At 38.6% G+C, this 18,344-nt stretch overlaps 1 protein-coding gene and 1 long non-coding RNA gene across 3 annotated transcripts; one reads left to right on the plus strand and one right to left on the minus strand.

The window, feature by feature from the left end:
- LOC122407696 (uncharacterized) lies at nucleotides 1-7,390 on the plus strand. The gene is made up of 5 exons (XR_006260259.1): nucleotides 1-61; nucleotides 154-317; nucleotides 5,871-6,228; nucleotides 6,636-7,077; nucleotides 7,251-7,390. It is a non-coding gene; the product is annotated as an uncharacterized lncRNA (long non-coding RNA).
- A 20-nt stretch (nucleotides 7,391-7,410) lies between these two features.
- On the minus strand, nucleotides 7,411-17,838 carry LOC122407695 (serine-rich adhesin for platelets). 2 transcript variants are annotated; one of them, XM_043414064.1, is made up of 17 exons: nucleotides 17,823-17,838; nucleotides 17,381-17,653; nucleotides 17,063-17,265; nucleotides 16,190-16,366; nucleotides 15,938-16,077; nucleotides 15,663-15,853; nucleotides 15,452-15,576; nucleotides 15,132-15,385; nucleotides 14,711-15,043; nucleotides 14,568-14,632; nucleotides 14,152-14,374; nucleotides 13,904-14,056; nucleotides 13,430-13,563; nucleotides 12,970-13,314; nucleotides 11,139-12,888; nucleotides 9,895-10,725; nucleotides 7,411-8,957 (listed from the first exon to the last, which is right to left on the minus strand). In XM_043414064.1, exons 2-17 carry the CDS (start codon nucleotides 17,636-17,638, stop codon nucleotides 8,728-8,730), a joined length of 5,412 nt encoding a protein of 1,803 aa, XP_043269999.1. In that variant the 5' UTR covers nucleotides 17,639-17,653; nucleotides 17,823-17,838; the 3' UTR covers nucleotides 7,411-8,727. The 2 variants fall into 2 exon arrangements, with proteins under 2 accessions (XP_043269999.1, XP_043269998.1); XM_043414063.1 differs by having other exon boundaries at nucleotides 17,799-17,827.
- Between the last annotated feature and the right edge of the window lie 506 nt (nucleotides 17,839-18,344).

Consider the following 18,344-nt stretch of genomic DNA (forward strand, 5'->3'; position numbering starts at 1 on the left):
CATTCACAGTCGAGTTTTAGCGCTGCCCCTTTTGAAATACTTGCATCTACATTTTGTTACGGTTTCATTATTTATCTTCATTATTATATCACACAGATGAAATTAAATGTAATTAATCTTAATTCAAATGTTTTATTTACATGTGCTAAGCAGATAGCGAAAGGATCGGAGGAGAAGAGTTTTGGCGGGTCGAAAAAAGCGCGATCCCACAGCTCGATGTGTCTAGACAAAATTTTTTGTCCCATCGCGAAGTGCCTATAAACAGCAGAACGATTATTGACCCCGAATTCTCAGGCCGGGAAGTGTGAAATCTCGTGGTAAGTGCGAAATCGATATTTTTTTCGAGCTCTCACGTTTTTTTATCATTTTTTACAATGTTGCGGCACTAAAAAGCCTTCAACGTTCTGTGCTGGGATCATCTATAAAAGCGAAGAGTTCATAAAACGTCTTGAAGATAATAAATCCTGTGAACTTATTTAAAACAGTAAGCCATAAGTCTCCCTCTATTACAGTGAGAAATTAAAATGAAAAATTAAAAAATGCAATACAAAATTTTGCAATAGAAACTGCTCCAAATGCTCTTTTCAACCGGAGAAATTACTTTGAAAAATGCCTAAACCACTTTTGGGTTTGCAGCTCGTATAAACATATAGCATTGTCGCGGAACAGAAATATGTGTCGTGGTTCGGAGTCAGAGAAGCGTGAATCTTAATTAGTGTCTCGATAATGGCCACTCAGAGGTACAAGAAAGAAAAGTAATTGTGGAGACTGCGGAGATCAAAATTAGTTCTGCAATTACGGTGCATTTTATCTCGCGATGTGTAATAATAGGAAGTGTTCGGGGCTGTTTACTCGAAATTCTGTAACAATTATTACGGGCCCGTGCGGCTCGTTAGACGAGAAATTTTCTCGAATACGGGACGCAAGAGCTCAGGAGAGTGAAGTATCGCGTTGCTGTACGAAAGACGTACGGAGACGTAGGGCTCGAGGGATTTGTGACGTGCGAAACGAGAATAGCCACGTGCAAAATAGAGAAAATACAGAATACGTTGGGAAATGCATTCGAGCGGTGGGAATACATGCACTTATTCATATACGTGTATGTATGAATATGTTATGAAGGTGACTGACGAATGCCACTAATGAGGCTGGAAATGACTGCGAGCGTTTCGCTTCTCTAGAGGTGCAATAGGCTTGTGTATCTTTTCCAAGATACAGACTAAAATCAACTAATGACGAGGGGGTCAGCAACCGAGAGCATCACAGTTTTTATCAGCCACGTTTATCTCAGTATGACTGATAAAAAAGAAAAGTGCACTGTGAACGAATGAACCTCGAAATTAGGCAGAATGCCATGAAAGAAAAATTATGAAACAATAAATTGAACGGGGAAGCTGACGAGTAAGTGAAATAGGGAGAAGATTAATTGTGTAGTTGTGGAAAAGTGCGAAATATGCATGAATTATTAACAACTGAATTCTTTCCTGATGCGATATATACATTTTTTCCTATCTGTTAACCCTTTGAAAAAATAAATTCACTCGATTGATTGGACTGAGAAAAAAAATTGTTCATTAAGCCAAATGTATTTTGTTGGTCGAAGATTTGGTAGATCCTACAAAAGGTAGATCATGCCGGAAGGGTTGTATTTTATGGGTGTCTAAATTGGATCGATTTTTACTCCCTAATTAAAATTATAATCACTTTAAATTAATGTCAGTTATTAATTAGAAATTGTAAATAAATTTTTTCAACTCATCTTGTGGCGAATGAAATTACAAGCCACTAATTAATCGGGGATCCATCACTGACCGAACCCGAAATTTCATTCGTCCCCGGGGAAAATACTGTAGTTTTTAATGTAAAAAATCGCATTAGAGAGCGCAAAGGGGAATGGATCAAGAAAAAAGTATTAATAAAAAGACAGAAGGCTGTGACAGGAATGGCCCGAGCCAAGAAGAAACAAAATTCCGAAATAAGCAAATGGGAGGTTATACGAGTGCTCGTTACCAATTTCGTTCAATCTTTTTCCCAGACCTTCGTTATATACTTCATTGTTAAGCACGTTTATCTCAATAACCAATAAGACGAACCCTTTGAAATTTGAAACGTGTGTTAATCGACTACGCATTTAAGCTCTGTCTAATTTTCAAGTCTTTCTTGAGAAAATTGTTTCGTGCGTGAACTACTTCAATTGAATATCAAATGCTCAAATAAAAAATTTCCATAAATTTTTTTAGATGAATATAAAAAATCTTCGAAACTAAATGATTTTGTTTGAATAACTGGTATTATTCATTTGCTTGGGCATACTCTCTTTGGCTGTTCTAACAAATCTTCATTATCAAATTGACTAAGCGGAAGTCGTTGTAATGAATAAATGAATTGGTTGACTTCGTAGATATGTTGCTGTCGTAACATGAATTTGTTTAGCTGTACCAACGCTTCATTGGTTTCGTGCAACAACTATTTTCGTAGCGAGAAACCAAGTCCGTTTCAATCGCTAACTTTATTCTTTAGTGTACATACTTTTAACCGGTTGACTGGTATTGTACCAGATATGTACGAAAAAAAGTCGGGCTCATTTTATTAATGTATCATACGTGTACTTATTGATATGAGGGTTTTAATTTTCAACCGATTGCGACAAAATTGGTATACAACAGTTTTTTGGGTCGCTGATTCCATTTTTAAATTTAATTTTTACCTTTCTACCCTTAAAAGGAGCTGAAAATCGAGGATTGAGAGTGAAATTGTTAGATTTTTGAATGGAAAGTTTTTATGCTATATTACATAAAAAATGTATATTTTTAGGGCACCAGACTCTTATATCGAAATAAAACAAACTAGCTACCTACCAAGGAATGAATTATAAGAGTTAGGGGTGAACTTTTCAGATTTTTTACCTGCAAGTATTCAGGCTCTATGACATGAAAATTTTAAGTTTTTCGAGACACTAGACTTTTATTGGAATAAAACAAAATTCACTATCCCCAAAGGAGTGAAAAACAAGGGTTCAGCGGGGAGAAAATTACTGATTTTTCGTGTCGTTTACCAATTTTTTTCAAAGTCAATCGACTCAATTGATTAAATTTTTTGGACAGGGAATTGATTTTTTTCTCTGAATAAAAGCGTCCAGTTGGGGGTAATAAATTTCGTTTGATTTCGATAAAAGATCTTAGTATCCTAAAAAACTTGTAATTTTTATGTAATATGACACAAAAACATGCTATCGAAAAATCTGAAACTTTCACATTCAACTCTCATTTTCACCCCTCTCAAGGGCAGCTGAGATAGAATCAGCAACCTCGAAAACCCCCAGAAACAAATTTTCACGTATTTCGGTAACTTATTGGCTCGTACAAGTTTTGGCACGAAAACTAAAAAAAAGCTTACCAGTTAGCCGGTTAATTCAAATTGATAACAATAGGAATAGAAAGAAGTTTTGCTGAAAAAGTCATTATTTCCGAAAGGGATAAAGATTTCTTGTGAAAAATAAATAAAAACGAAGCGCATACTCGAGTGTCCGTGCTACCGTAGATTTTCCACTGTCCTCAAGCGATGGGGCGTCTGGCCAGATATCTTTGGAGCTTGAAACGGATATCGTTGAAGACTTTCGGTGGTGCGTATAAAAGAGTTTTCGTTTAAACGGATATCGCGTCTTTGAAGAGTAGCAGCGTCTCTGTCTGGAAGCTCGTTGCCTTTTTCTTTTTTCATTTTTTCTCCCACGGAAAAATAGTGGCGCAGTGTATAGACACGTGCAGTCTCAAGGACCCCTAGAAAAGTAGGCTCTCTCGCTAGCCCATAAGTGGTACAAAAAAAGTCACTTGTGATCGTCTTTTCCAGTTTCAATTTTATCGAAACTATTATCAAGACGAAAAACTAGAAAAACGAGTAACAACGAGTCAAAAACTGGCATTTCAGAAGCTCGAAAAATCATTCGAATCGAATCTTTGCGAAAGACACGTTGGCCCATTTATTTTTGACGCTTCTCATTTGATAATTCGAAACTTGAATACAAGCATAAGGAATGCCATAATCTTTTATCTCTTCATGGTGTCGTCTTGCACTCCTCGTTTTTCTCCGTTCCTTCTTTTTCTTAACGAAAATTCGAGTCGAGTGGGGAATCGGAGAAGAAAAGAGTTCGTGCGGAGATAAGAACGACAGAGTGGCTCGTTGTCTCGTGGCATTTTCATTGGAGGTTTTGCTCGTGAATTCCTAAAGTACGAATGTGCTGGCTAAAGCACTCGCAGGCAATGAACAGAAGTTTCTTCATGGTGTTGCAATAGAGAATGTTTTCTAGCCCTATTAAACGAGCTCCTATATCTATATATGTAGCTCATATACAAGCATAATTGGAGTTGAATATATATATTGACGTTTTTATATAGTTTGTATATGGTATTTATGCGTAAACTCGAAGAGGAGCTCCTCGAGCGAGAAGGGTTTAACCAGCAGCATTTCTTTTCTAATTAAATCGTTGGCTTTAATCGAGATGTTTAATCGACGTCGTGAAAATACTTGGTGCAACGTTTTTTCGTCGTCTCTTCTTTCCTCGATTAACTTTTCTACGACTTAATGATTAATTGAAACGGTGGAGTCGATCCCACCGAGAATTGCAACAATTTCACCTCAATTTTAAGGCTGCTGTTACACTATTCTTACCGAGAAATCGTAAAGACGGAAAATTCTATTGCAAACCGAAACGAATCACGCATTTAATGAAGGTGGAGCGCGTGTTTCAACTCCTTCCACGAATCATCTTTTTCTCCAATTGGAAACCCAACTTCGCCTGCCCTCAAACGCACGAGCATTTATGCCGATGTATCTTCCGGCTCGTTTGATCTCCGTTTGAAATAGCGAGACCACAGACCGAGTCAACACACTTTCCTCCCTCTCTCCCAACATTTCGTATTACTTCCAACTCGGTTATTTTTACCTTCTACGAGGATTCTCGGCTTTATTAACGTCCGATGAGAATTATTGTCCAATTACTGTTTTATTTTTTTTTTAATTCATCTCCGTTCTAAAAGAAATTCAATTGAATTACGTTTAAGGAAGTTGAGGCTGTACAGTCATTTTTTTTACCCAAAAGTGATGACCTGTACCTTTCAAAAGTTAGGCCAGTTTACAGTTTGGCAATGTTGCATGCACTTTAAAGAAAAGTTGGGTAAAAAAAGACGAAAAACTGGTGAAAGCTCAGTCGAAAACACGAACAGTGACGGTCCTAGCCTCAAAAAACTGCACGGAAAACAGATTATTATTAATATAATCTCAGCAAATCTCCTAATAAATCTGAAAAAAATTGACATTATTCGGCAAGCCTTGCTCATGTTGCCCAAAAAATTTCATATTTTTAGCATCATTTTTAACGGAGATATCACCGAATGTGTCTTGACTTCCATAAGTTTACATGTTATTTGGCCCAAATTGTTATTGATTTTTCTCAGCAACGACACTCCTAAACTGTTTGAAAGTTTAACTGATTTTTTTTTTACACTTCACTTTATAAGATGCAATCGGTTTAAAAGCGGTGACATCATTTTCATTCTAATGCCTCAACTTCCTTAAAACAAAAGTTTCTGTCCAAAACTTCATTCTCGATTTCGCAAATTTTTCGAGTTATTTCTCTAATTCAAAATCACATTACATTTTGATGGAACGGGTTTTTTTTTTTCAAATTCTCATTCCAGGCGAGTTACACTTTCGGAGAAATGACATTCGTAGCTTTTTTGGACCGAAAATCACATTGACGATACTCCTGTAATTTGTGTATTTTTTTTCACTCGGCAATTGCTCGGATTTATCTAACCTCGTATCTAGAGTCGCGGCAGTTTATCTAACCTCGTAAATTTGTTAAAACTTCACAGATGATCGAGGCCGAGATTGAGAAAACATAAACAGGAAAATCATCTCGTGCTTTACAAATCGCACGAAGAGAATTCACGCAGAGGGCGCGATCACTCTGCGGGTTTCTCAATCCAAACGTTCACGTATTGATGCACGTTCCTAGATTCCCGAGAGTTTGTTTGTAGTGAACAGAGCACGGGATGTTTGAGACTTTAATCTCACGAGTTCTACCGATTGGTACGCTCTCCAGGCTTCTGGAAAATCTCCGATGACACGTGTTTGTGGATCTATATTCGAGAGGAAGTGAAAACGGGTTGTTCGACATTAACGAAATATAGAAAAAGAAGCAATCAAAAAAAAACTCCGTCGAAATCGAAGGTTTGTATATATGCCATAGAAATCGCACTCCGTCAAAATTTATTTCACTCCTCATCATCAATTTATGAAAAATTTTCGTGCAAACGGAATGATGAACAGTCGTGTCCGATAATCGTACTGGCACGTGACACAAACCATCAACTCTTCTCGTAAAAGATATAATGTAATAAAATTGACAAAGATTTCATTCTTCATTCGTAATGACGAAACTGATATTTTTGTTTAATTTGATTAAATAAGGAAAAAAACTGGTGTTGAAAAGCGATGAGTTCATCAAGTATTTTCACTGAAAAACCGAAAAAATTGTTTAGAGTAAAAATGACTACATAAACGAAGAAATGGATTTTTAAAACATAAATAATCTACGAGAGTTTGAATACTTAACGACGATAATGAATGATTCATAGGATCATCGACGGGTAGTCTCGAGTGGACGTTTAAACGGCTAGCCCCGGAGCTCTTCAGAGTCCGATCTTCGAAGATCTTCATCCGTTAAGATGACCAGCGTGAAAGACGAATGACCGTTGAAAAAAATACGCCATAAGGACAGTAGGCAGGCGCCGCTGGCAAATCGTGAGAAATCTTCGACACTCGAAAAGAAAAAAAAAGAGAGAGAGAAAAAGCGTAACAACAAGAGAGAAAAAGAACGAGGGACGATGAGCAATAAATCAGGAAGTTCAGGTTGGAATAATACAACGTACGTGAGTCGAAGAAGGGACGAACCTGACTGCAAGAGCTGGAATAGAAATCACTTCGCGCCAATGTGGCGCCTGATGCAGATGTCGAGATGTATTTTGCAATCGTGATGCATACAAATCGAAATAGAGAATTTCATCGTGACGAGCCGAGGTGACTACCGTATTTCGCACTATGCAAAAAATTTCTGCCGAGAATGAATAATTTCAAATACGTTTTTAAGTTTCTTTGAATTAATGCACCGAATTAACGATATCACAGTTTCGTTATTCCACTGAAAAAGTAATTGCATTTTTGTATTTATTGTACAATTTTTTCATTCGCAGATAACTATGAAAACGTCGGTGTGATGAAAAAAAAAAGAAACAAAAAAATTCTCGAATATTTTTCATCTTTTAAATGTAAAAAGGAAAAATTGATTAACTGTTATCACATTTCGAGAAATTGAAAACAGAGGTGAAGGTAAATCATCGAGTCACCATTGTATAAATATTATAATCGATTTCTCTGTTTTATTGGAAAGAATGAAAGAGAAGAGAAAAAAACGAACCAATAAACTGTGACAGACATTGAAATGATGATTCTTCGTAGTGATAACGATCATTTCGAAATCTCGCAACTTCTACAATTGTTTGTTTTTTTTTCGTATCCAGTGGGGTGGTGACGATCGATGATTACGATCATCGGAGAGCCTGAATATCAAGTATCCCCGCTGGATAAATTGAAAATTTATATATATATATATATATATATATGTATATCTCGACGATAGAAAACTGAATTTGACATTCAGAGTTGCCACGTCCTACGCACAGATACATTATACATACATACAGAATTAATAACTAAAGCTCGTCGTACAAAATGCATTGTTTTTGTAATTGGGCAATGAAAGTTCCTGTGCCCAAAGATTGTCGAAAGCTTCGAAGCTCTTCGACAGGCATGTGTAGGTGTTTGTGTGTGTGTATGTGTTTTTTTGTCACAACGGTAAGGCCCGCGAGACGTTTGACGTTACGCGCCAGGCTCTTTTTTCACCCTTTGCGTCCTTATTCTATCGATCGCCGCACTCTTCGTCTTTTTCTTTATCACTCAACATTTCAAATTTGTCTCACACGCGACGATTACTTTTTCATGCTCTCTTTCGCTCCTATTTCTTTACTCCTCATTTTAATCCTTGTTTCTCTTAGTCAGCTCTCGTGTTTAACGTGATGCCTTCAATACACTAAATAATAATAATAATAATAATAATAATAATAATAATAATAATAATAAAATTCCTAAACTTCGGTGTACACAATTTGCGGAGCGTGCACAGCGCGATCGAGCGTCACAAAACGGACGAGAGTGTGATGCATTTGCGTTCAACGCAACGAGACATTTACAATATTTTTTAACGGGTTCACGTGTGTGACGATTTTCGTTCATCCAGACAGGAGAGAACTCGCAATCATACAATTTCAGTTTCTCTCTCACTCTTTTCTACCCCGACAACAGTGATAGAACCGTTTTTTTTCTTCCGATTACTCTTCGCTTTTTTTCCTAACTTTCGGGCCTATATAAAAATTTTCGCGGCACTCTTTTGTACTGAAAAAAGCACTCGTTTGCCCGCCAAACTGTATTTTTGTGACCGTGATTCCTTGTTAATTCGACTCTAAAAATAGTCGGACAAATCTTGCATGTTGTTCGGGTTTGTTTGTCATGTGTTTTTGTTTTTCTTTTGCGACTAAAGCGCTAACCATGGCAGTTATTGTTCGGGCGAACCTTTCGAAATCCTCAAAAACACAATAGGTCCTAATAACGATATTAATTCGCAGCGATAACCGGCGCAGCGGCTCCTCCCGACGAAGACGACGATGACGAAGACGACGACGACTTCTTCTTCAATACGATGTCCTTGATATTAAGATTGACCTTTTCCTTCCTCGGTGGTGGCACAGATTGTAGACAGAAACGTTTGAACGCCTCTAACTCGCGCTCCGCATCGTCCATTTCTCCATCTTCGAGGTCTATATCTTTTGGCGTGAATACACTCTCTGGAAAAGGACACGCTCTCAATACTTACACATTTGGAAATAATATCAGCGACATATGAGAGAAAGAATGTTATTTGATCTACGATTGAATTTGTTACTACTTCATTTTAATTTTTTTTTTTTAATTCTTGTTTTATCGTAATACGAAATAACCGGTTTGTATCAACGAGTGACTACGAAACAAGATAGCGATCGTGCGATTTGCGGTAGCTCTGAGAAATTGTCAAAACTGTATAAATGTGTATGATGAGTGTGTAAGACAAAAACAATGGAACTTGACCCTAGAAAATTAACCCGGGCAATGATAATAATTGGGAAATAATGTGAATTCCATTGGGAAAAGAGAGAAAACCTTCATAAAACAAAAATAATGTTTATTTTATTTTTTATCATTTATTTCAATATTCTGCAGCATTAAAAAAATATGTTGTTCGTTTTTGTATTTTCCAATCCATAAGTTTTAAACTGTAAGCGTCTAATATATATTTAATATCACAATCGAATCTGCGTTTTCGACATTTGTTTATTCGTTTTTTTTTTACAAGTGTGCAGATTGCCAGTAACCGAGAACAATGTGTAACTGCCGCGCTCTCTAATTCATTCGTTCTTTTGTTCGAAAAAATATTTCTCGTCAGTGAGAGAAGTCAAAACGAATTATGTAAAACTCTAGAGTATTGTTTCTTGTTCAACAAGAAAAACTATTAACAAAGTAAAAATAAGTATGATGCCAAAGTTTGTTTAATAGCAAATGTAATCGCAGTCGAGTATTTTTCTCTCATCAATATGAAATGCTTTCAGTAAGGCATAAAAACGTACAAACTCAAATAGACTGTCGAGGATAGGAAACGAGAGAAAAAATCGAACGATCGTGAAAGGTACCAGCGGTTGTAAACGAAAATTTTTCGTTTCAATTATTATGATTATTTGTGTTTCTCACCAACGAGATTCCAGTCATCCCCGGAGTGTTTAGTCCCATTGCCACGCTTTTTCTTCTTCTTGCCTTTGCTACTAGTAGCGGGGACGTTAATAGTAGCGTTAATGGCTTCTCTAACAGCGGTTTTGGCTTGCTGAACTTCCTCTATGTTGGCGGTGTTATTCGTTTTGGTACTAACGAGAGATGTCGAGATGGGCACGTCCGGAGATCTGACTTTAGTAAGAGTGACGCTAGTGCCTCGGAGATTGATTCCTCGCTCGGGGATCGGTTGACCATTGGTCACTTTGCTGATGTGAATGTTTGCGAGCCCAGGTAACGAGGTGCAATCTGCCGTGAGTCTACTTCGAAACTCCGCCAAACTCGGTGAAACAATACCGTTCGCATTTTTGTGATTCGTCGAATTGGTGGGTGTCAACGTTGATCTGTTGTTCGTAATCGAGCTATTATTGTTGCTCAAGGAAGGATCACCTTTGACAACGAAATCGGGCTGCGACGGAGGCGTCAAACCCGCATTTATGGCTTGCTGAAGCGCCGGACTCCTTATCGTGACCATTCCGTTCTCCGAAACTTTTATTATCGCCGCCTGCGGTGTCGTATCGATCTTCGGAGCGGGACCAAACGCCGGATTCCTTATCGTGATCATATTCGAGCCAGGATTGTGCACTATTTTTGCTGACTCGTCGCCGTTCTCCTTCCCTGAATCATTGCCACCTCGACTCGAACCATTCCCAACGCTTACTCCAGTTCCAACAACAGCCGAATTCTTCCCCTTCTTCTTTTTCTTCTTCTTGCCTGATACTGCGGTCGAACCTGCCTGCGAGTCTTTCTGAGGTTCTGAGGAGGAATAAAGCAAAAATTTAAATTTGTAAAATCTATTAAAAACGAAATTACCTTTTTATTTTAAACCAGAGTTTTTCGATACTAATTTTTGGTAAAGAAATTATGTAAAATAAAATTCATCTCCGAACAAATGAACCCTGTTTTAATGTCGATTGGTACTAATCGGGTTCGTGAGATGCCTATCAATGTCACGGTTCAGGTGGAACTAGATCAAAACTTCGGAAAATTTATATTCTTTGAATAACAAGTAGCTGACGTTAGAATTTATTGCTAGAAAAACTGTGGGCTTTCTACTGTTCTCGAGTTCATGAGGCCTCGGAGTGTACTTCTAAGATTGATAAACCGTTTATCAAAATTTAAACAAATTTACTACACGGGAGAAATGAAAGAACGATATTTGAATTTACCTTTAGATTTATCGTTATTTTTCGGAAGGAGATCCTGCTTAAGTTTTCCTGTATCGACAACGATTACATTGCCAGCAGTCTGTGGACCAGGGTAACTGGACTGCACGCCGCTCATCGGTGCTGCGATAATGGTTGTTTGTTTGGTAGCAGTTACGGGTTTAGGCATCGGAGCAGATTTGATGGGAAGAGACTTGGCTGGCGCGTCAACTTTCGTGATTGTAATACCTGGTGGTAATTTGAGATTCTCTATATTAATTTTCGAGGTTGGACCAAAGTCCTTGAGCTGGCTACTGAGAAGAGCGTTATGACGTTCAGAAATATCTTTCGTCGATTCGTCGTTCGCTCTTTGCTGCTTAATCGTCGTTTGATTACTCTTTGTTCGATTTTTTTGACTCTCGTTTTCAACAGGCTGCTTTTTATTGTTTGTTGCAACTTCGGGCTTCTTTTTACTCTTTGGAAGGTTCGCTTGAGCATTCTGCTCGTTTTGTTGTTGCCGTTGTGCCTTTGACTTTTTCTTGCTATTTTCACTGGGCGCATTTGCATTCTGTTGTGATTTTTGGGTGACAGGAGTCTGCTGTGTCGTGTTTGCTTTGTTCTGCTTTTTACCGGAGCTCTGCTGCGTTTGTTGTTGTTGCGACTGTAAATTTTTACTTTTCGCTGTAGTTGCCGGAGCTACGATCTGCTTCGATTCCGCGTTTTTCTTTTCCTTCTTCGACTTTGTACTCTTAGGTTCGATATTGCTCAGCTGACTTTCCTGCAAGACTTTTTTCTCTTCCGAACCTTTTTTACCTTTAGATTTCTCATTGTTAGTCTGTTGTTGTTGCTGATGCTTTCCAACTTTGGAATCGTTACCTTTCTGCAAGGTTTGTTGTTTCGTGGTCGCTTGGACTTTTCCTGTCTGCTGTGATTGATTGCCATTTTGGTTCTGATTGCCCCCGCTGTTCCCTTTGCTCTTTTTCTTCTTACCGCTCGTCGCTTGAATCTGCTGTTGCTCCGTTTTCGCGGAACCCGGCTCTTTCGTCTGTCCATTGACGAGGGTGAACAAAACTTTGTCTTCCGCAGGAGTTTGGCCTTTAAGAGTTATAGTGACAGTCGGTTCAGCATTGTTCGATTCCATGACGCGCTTGATTGTCACAATTTGCGGTTTGTTATCTGGACTCACTACGACTTCCGGTTCTTTCGTTTCGGCCTCTTCCAACTTTTTCATTTCACGCCTCAATTTCTTCCTCTCCTTTTTCGTCAATTTAACTTCTGTATCATTATTTGCAGGCGGGACAACAACCGGCGCGGGCACGACATTTTGTACTTTGTCGTTCTTCGAATTTGCAACTTTAACATTTTTCCCATTGTCGGATTTGGCACCACGTTTCGTTTTATCAGTTGCGCTATCACGCACAACGAAATCGTAAACGTTCATATTGATCGGCGTTACCGATATCGTAGAATTTTTGCTTTTCCCGCTATTCGTATCTACAAATTTCTCCGCTGGCTTCTCCTGTTTTTGTTGCTGTTTCTGTGCCTGTTTCTCCTTCTTTTTACTAGTATTCGCCTGATTTTGAGGAGCTAACACAACTGGTGTCACCGTGGCCGGCAGTATTGAAACTTCAGGCAAATTGCGTTGAGGCAACCTCTGCGAAATCGGTTTTAAGGGATCTACCACCGTGATCGTAACTTCAGGCGTTTTTTTCTGTAATTCTATAAGTTTTTGCTTGTCAGCTTCTTCCTTCTCCTTCCTTAGCATCTCGTCGAGCTGTGACGAAAAAAAAACCAGTAAGTCAAGAGAATTAAAAAATAAACGACTAAACACTGAACTCAATTATTCGCTTCTCACCTTACGTTGTTTCTGTCTAGCTTTCTTCTCAGTCTTCTTATTGTCTTTTTTTGTACCTTGGTTACCCTCGATAAACTCAAGAAGAGCTTCGAGGTCCCGTTGATCTCTCTGTTCCGGTTGAATCGTTGAAACTAGAGGTATCGGGGTATTCGATCTCGAGGGAGCACTCCGCAATGGAGGTGTTGCTTTGTGATCTGTACTCGTGCTCGAGGCGATCGACGATTCGGCGGGACTTTTTGGTGGACTGCATGGGGCCTTACACTTTTTCGCCTTTTTCTTCGTTAACAATTGTCTCAATCGTTCACGCATTTCGTTATAATTTCTACTGACCGGGGCGACTGATGGCTGTAACGACAAAAATCCATATCTCTATCGTTCTCGGTAAAATTAATTTTTTAACGTCAAAATATGTCGAGCATTCTGAGAAATTTGGACGAATAGTTTTGCAATTCATACTCACCAGACCGGGACCGAAAACTTCGCAATAGCAACAATCACAATGCCTACTAGAATCTCGGGGTGTTGAACTACTCGTTGAGCACGAGTCTTCTTGGCTACTTCCCGAATCTGAACAATCACCGTCGCCAGGACTCACTGAAAAAAAAAATTCAAACAAACTGTGGAAGAAGATAACGTGAAAACGTTAATCTATGAAATCTAATGGTTGAAGTAAGGTTTATCCAAAATGATGACATCAAGAAGAAATTATTTGTACAGAATGTTCACACATGCACGATACTTTTCCTACAAAAACTCACGATACAAATCATCGATCAAATCTCGTACGAAAATTCAAATAAAAAATGTAAACAAACACCAACTTGGACTGTTTTTGTACGTTTATAAATTTTATCATTTCGTTACAGTTCAACGATTCTTTTCTGGTCATTTATATAAGAAAATATACAGAAAAATGAAGGGAATAAATACTCACAATCGTTACATAATATCCTCTTGATCTCCTCGACCTTGGCATGTTTTCGATAAATATGTAACGCGTGATTGTTGTGACTGTGAGCTCGATGGCTCGATCCCGTGCTTTTGGTCGAGTCAGTCGACGTTCCGTGAAAGTGATTGTGTGTGGAACCTGAATGAAGCAATATCAAAAGCATGAAGGTAAGTTGATCATTCCTCAAAGTCTGGCTATTCGTAACATGAAAAAAAGCTTTTTTCGAATCTTACAAGGGCCCTGGTGAGGCGAGTTGTGATTATGATTATGCGTCGTCGGTGGTAAAGTCGGTGTTGTTGTCGTCGTCGTCGTCGTCATCGTCGTCGTCGTCGCCGTCGCAGTTGATATTAAGGAACCGTTCGACGTAGTTTCTTCTTCCTCTTCGACCGAAGTTGAGTCTGTTATCATGGAGTTTGCTGTTTGAGTGGTGGAATGCCTCGTTTGCTTTACAGTTGGCTAGAAAATATAAAAATTATAAAATCCGTCAGGACAAATGATGAATAGGTTTTTTGGGCTACTTTCTGTAGAAAAAAAAAACATTTAATTCGAATGCAAGAGATAAATTTAAAGGCTAATATCTGAAAAATACACCCAACGGAGAGTTTGAACGAGGTGATCAGTTTTTCTTGTATAGATGAATGAAAATTACCGTCGTGAGTGTTGTCGACGTAGGAGATTCCGGCCTTTCGTTGAGTAAAGATTTTGTCGTTGGTGCTAAAAATGTAATACGAATGATAACGAAAGAAAAAATGAGGTATAAATTGCGAAAGAATAAACTGTTTAAAAACTAACCAGTAGAGAGACACGGACAAGCTTTACTAACACCGCACAGCCACCGTAAATTTAGGACGCACAAACAAGGCGAATCTGACCACCAGGTTCGACCGGTTTCGTCGATTTCCCTCATGTGCTCGTAAATACACTGACACATTTGTCGCTCCGGTTCACGATCCATACTTTCAGAGAAATCGTTTGCAATTTCCTGTACGATATCGGTTCTGTGTCGCAACGCAACGTCTAATTCATGCAAAGGATTATTTGCAATGCTCCCCGTGCTTGCCCTTTTCTTTAAAAGTCCTTTGCGATCTTCCGCTTCGAAATCCTTGCGTACTATCGCTTTTGCAGCTGTAATTATAGTGAGTTTATATTAAAACAATAAATTAAATATAATGAAAGGCTGTTATTCTCATTCGCGATAACAATAATGAATAACCTCTGGTGATCGGTGAAAGAGACGAGAAGCTATCCTTCCCGTTAGTTTCGGTGCTGACATTGACGCTCGTGCCGTTACTTAACGAATGGGGAACAGAGTCCGGAGTCCGCAACGTTCCCTCAGCGATTTCCTCCTCGTTGGAACCTTCGCACTTATCCTGCGATCGCGGCAGAATATCCGTACTCGAAGAAACATTGCTCGAATCCAAAGGGGAAATATCTGACGCGCGCCCCCGATCGGCAGTCTGCTTGTCACTGAATAATTTCGCTCAATATAATCCACGAGATTTTGGGGAGTTTTGGAAATTCGACTTTACTCACTTCCACTTGACGATTAAACGTTCCGTTTCGGGCCACAGTTCAGCCACCCTCATCATCTCCGCGACGAATGCCACGTATCTCTCGAAAAGTGCCTGATAACTGTGACGCTTCCGCGATTTTGTCAACTAAAAAATAAGAATACAAATGTAAACACAAAATTCATCTTCGGAGCACATTTTCATTTGAAAGAAAAGAATGAAAAATTACGTACTTGTGTTGTAAACGAACCAGTGACGTTTCGCATCGACGGCTCCGAAATCCAGATATGATTTTCGTAAAGTGCTTTATTAAAAAATTCCCACGTTAAATTGAATTTTAACAAATGCCTTTCTTCTACAGGTTTCACTAAATCTGAGACTTGTTTTGCTGTAGAAACAAAAGCATCGTAGCCGTCAAGGATTCCTAGAATTAATTTCATATAAATTACCAACTTCTTTCGCTTAGCAACAATCTGGGGAAATAAACATGAGAAAATGTGGCACCCACTGGTGAGGAAAATTTCTGCAACATTAGTCAAACTATGATCGTGGAGAGTTTCTTTGATTCGATTTTTCAACTCGACCACAAATTCCTGAGCTTGTACTATCAGCATAAGCAGCAACTGCTGAGAATTTCTTTTGCACATTCTGCAACATGGAAAAATGAATATTATTGTATCGATAGAGCACAGTCTCAATTATATTTTATGTACACAAAGGTTTTCACCATTTTTAGTATTTGAACAGGAGTAAAACTTACTGAACAACATTTTCTCGAAGCTGATTCAATCTACAGGGATCGCACTGATATTGTACAGTATTCGGTTCAACCGTAGCCTCGAGTGCAGCTTCGAAAACTGATCGTATGTGATCTCTCAATTCTGTCCAAAGTCTGTGCCATCGAATTTCTCGTTTCAGTTCATCGTCTATCATCGCCCTGAAGAAAAATAAAAAAATATTTATTTCATTTTATTAATATCTTAAATTTCGCATTTTTCAACTGATCAAAATTTGATACAGTGTTTTTGATTATTATCTTGTTTTGCTGATTAGACTTTTTTTTTGCTAATGCACAATAATACGACGCTGAAGTTTGCAACGTTGGAGTCCAACGAAATGAACGAAAAAAACATTTGTAATTCACCAATTATTTTTTATTTCACAAAGTATCGGTGCAGCTTGAAAAACTGTGAAATGCAAATTCGGCAGGTAACAAAATTTGAGAATTACTGTAATTATTGGGGGTTTCTTTAAATCATTTCGTTGAACTCCAACGTTGCAAACTTCAGCGTTGTACAATAATACTGCTGATGTCTTGCGTATCAAGACATTGACTTGTAGATTCTTTGTTGAAACAACAAGATCATGCAAAAATATTATTAATGGCCGCAATATTGGGAGACAATACAAATTTTGGTTCCACTCAGAGTTAATTTAATTTAGTTTAATCAATTGATTAATTTCATTTAGAATTGAGTTAAACTAATTTGGTCCTTAAATAGATCCGATACGATTCAATTGTTTCAGCCAAACACTGACTGGAACTTGGGCTCTCTTGGTGAGAAAAAAAACAACAGAATTGTGATGTATTTTACCAATGCGGTTACTTGATGACAGACGAGAAGAAACTAACCTCTTCAGTTTGCACAGTTTACAAGTATCACATGGGCAAAAACTGTCTGGATGTTGGGAACAATCATTGGGACAAACGGCGTAGGAACAATCAAGAGAATGTTCTGTATCTGTACAGGTAGATTCAGCGGAGGTTAAATTGGCGACTTGAGGCTCTATCCTGAGTGCAGTATCGTCAAAGCTGTCATTTCCAGGAGGATCGTCCTATGCGAGATTGAGAAATCAAAGCAATTACGAGAATTCACGTAGATTTTTAAAAGTCCATGGAAAAAAGTAAACAACGGAGATGCGAAGAAGAGGAGATGACAAAAATTGGTACCACGATCGTGTGCGCTAGCCTAGAAAGATTGATGGGCGAGGAAATGTCATCGAGGGCATCCGAAGCGCCGTCCGCGGCTTGACGTTCGCTCGACAATCGCGAGTCTTCGTCCTCGGAATCGTCAGTGCTTTGCTCACTTGTTTTCAATTTTTCCTCATCGTTGTAGTATCCTTTGGCGAGGACGTCTCCCATGGCGACTCCGTAAGGCTCGGTTGTCGTCTCGCAGCACTGGTTATCCGTGCCGTCGCTCACGCTCATCCTATCCTTATCGTCCTGAAATTCCCGGCGCACCGAACAAATTTCTCCGAAATATATCAAACGCGATCAGCGATTCAACGAACAATATATTTCGAATCGATAATCTCACTTTCTTTCTTTCTCTTTAACTTCACGCTTTATTCAACCTTTCGTATTTTACCTCGGAGAGTGTTCAGCAGCGTACCTGATCGTACCGCGTAAACACCTACATACACCGCATAGAGTCAACATTCGTTCAATATGGCGACTCGTGTGCGATACGCGACGACACCAACGCTTCGATCGACGATATTGCATACTTTTTATATTTCCTCGTCGTATCGTAAGATGAGGTTGAACGTTATTTCTTAAATATCCCATCACCATCGATGAATATTTTTATTCCAATTTTTGTTCAATTTAATTATTTCAAAATATGATTGAGCAATGAAATTTAAAATATAAAAATGTTTACACTTTCTATTTGACCGGTTGTAACAATGAATTTTTGTGACGAACAATTTCGAAATTTTCGAATACCTTCGAACTTTTTCGAGATGGCGCTACCATCGAATATGCCGGCAATTTCAAAGTTGAGTTTTACTGCAAGAGAATCACTCGTAATTTACGATTTTTTATTTTCTCAAGTTTCCGATATTCATAAGAAGGTGCCACAATCTTTTTCCACGGAACACTTTCGAGGGCTTCCCGTAGGTTGAAAATGATA

The sequence above is a fragment of the Venturia canescens genome, chromosome 3 (assembly GCF_019457755.1).
Source record: "Venturia canescens isolate UGA chromosome 3, ASM1945775v1, whole genome shotgun sequence".
Classification (NCBI taxonomy): Eukaryota; Metazoa; Arthropoda; class Insecta; order Hymenoptera; family Ichneumonidae; genus Venturia; species Venturia canescens.

Coding starts and splice junctions, on each gene's coding strand:
- LOC122407695 (XM_043414064.1), bottom strand. CDS start 17,638: ATGAGCGTGAGCGACGGCACGGATAACCAGTGCTGCGAGACGACAACC. Junction 16,367..17,062: donor AAACTGTGCAAACTGAAGAG/GTTAGTTTCTTC, acceptor ATTTTTCTTCAG/GGCGATGATAGACGATGAAC. Junction 8,958..9,894: donor GGATGACTGGAATCTCGTTG/GTGAGAAACACA, acceptor GTCCTTTTCCAG/AGAGTGTATTCACGCCAAAA.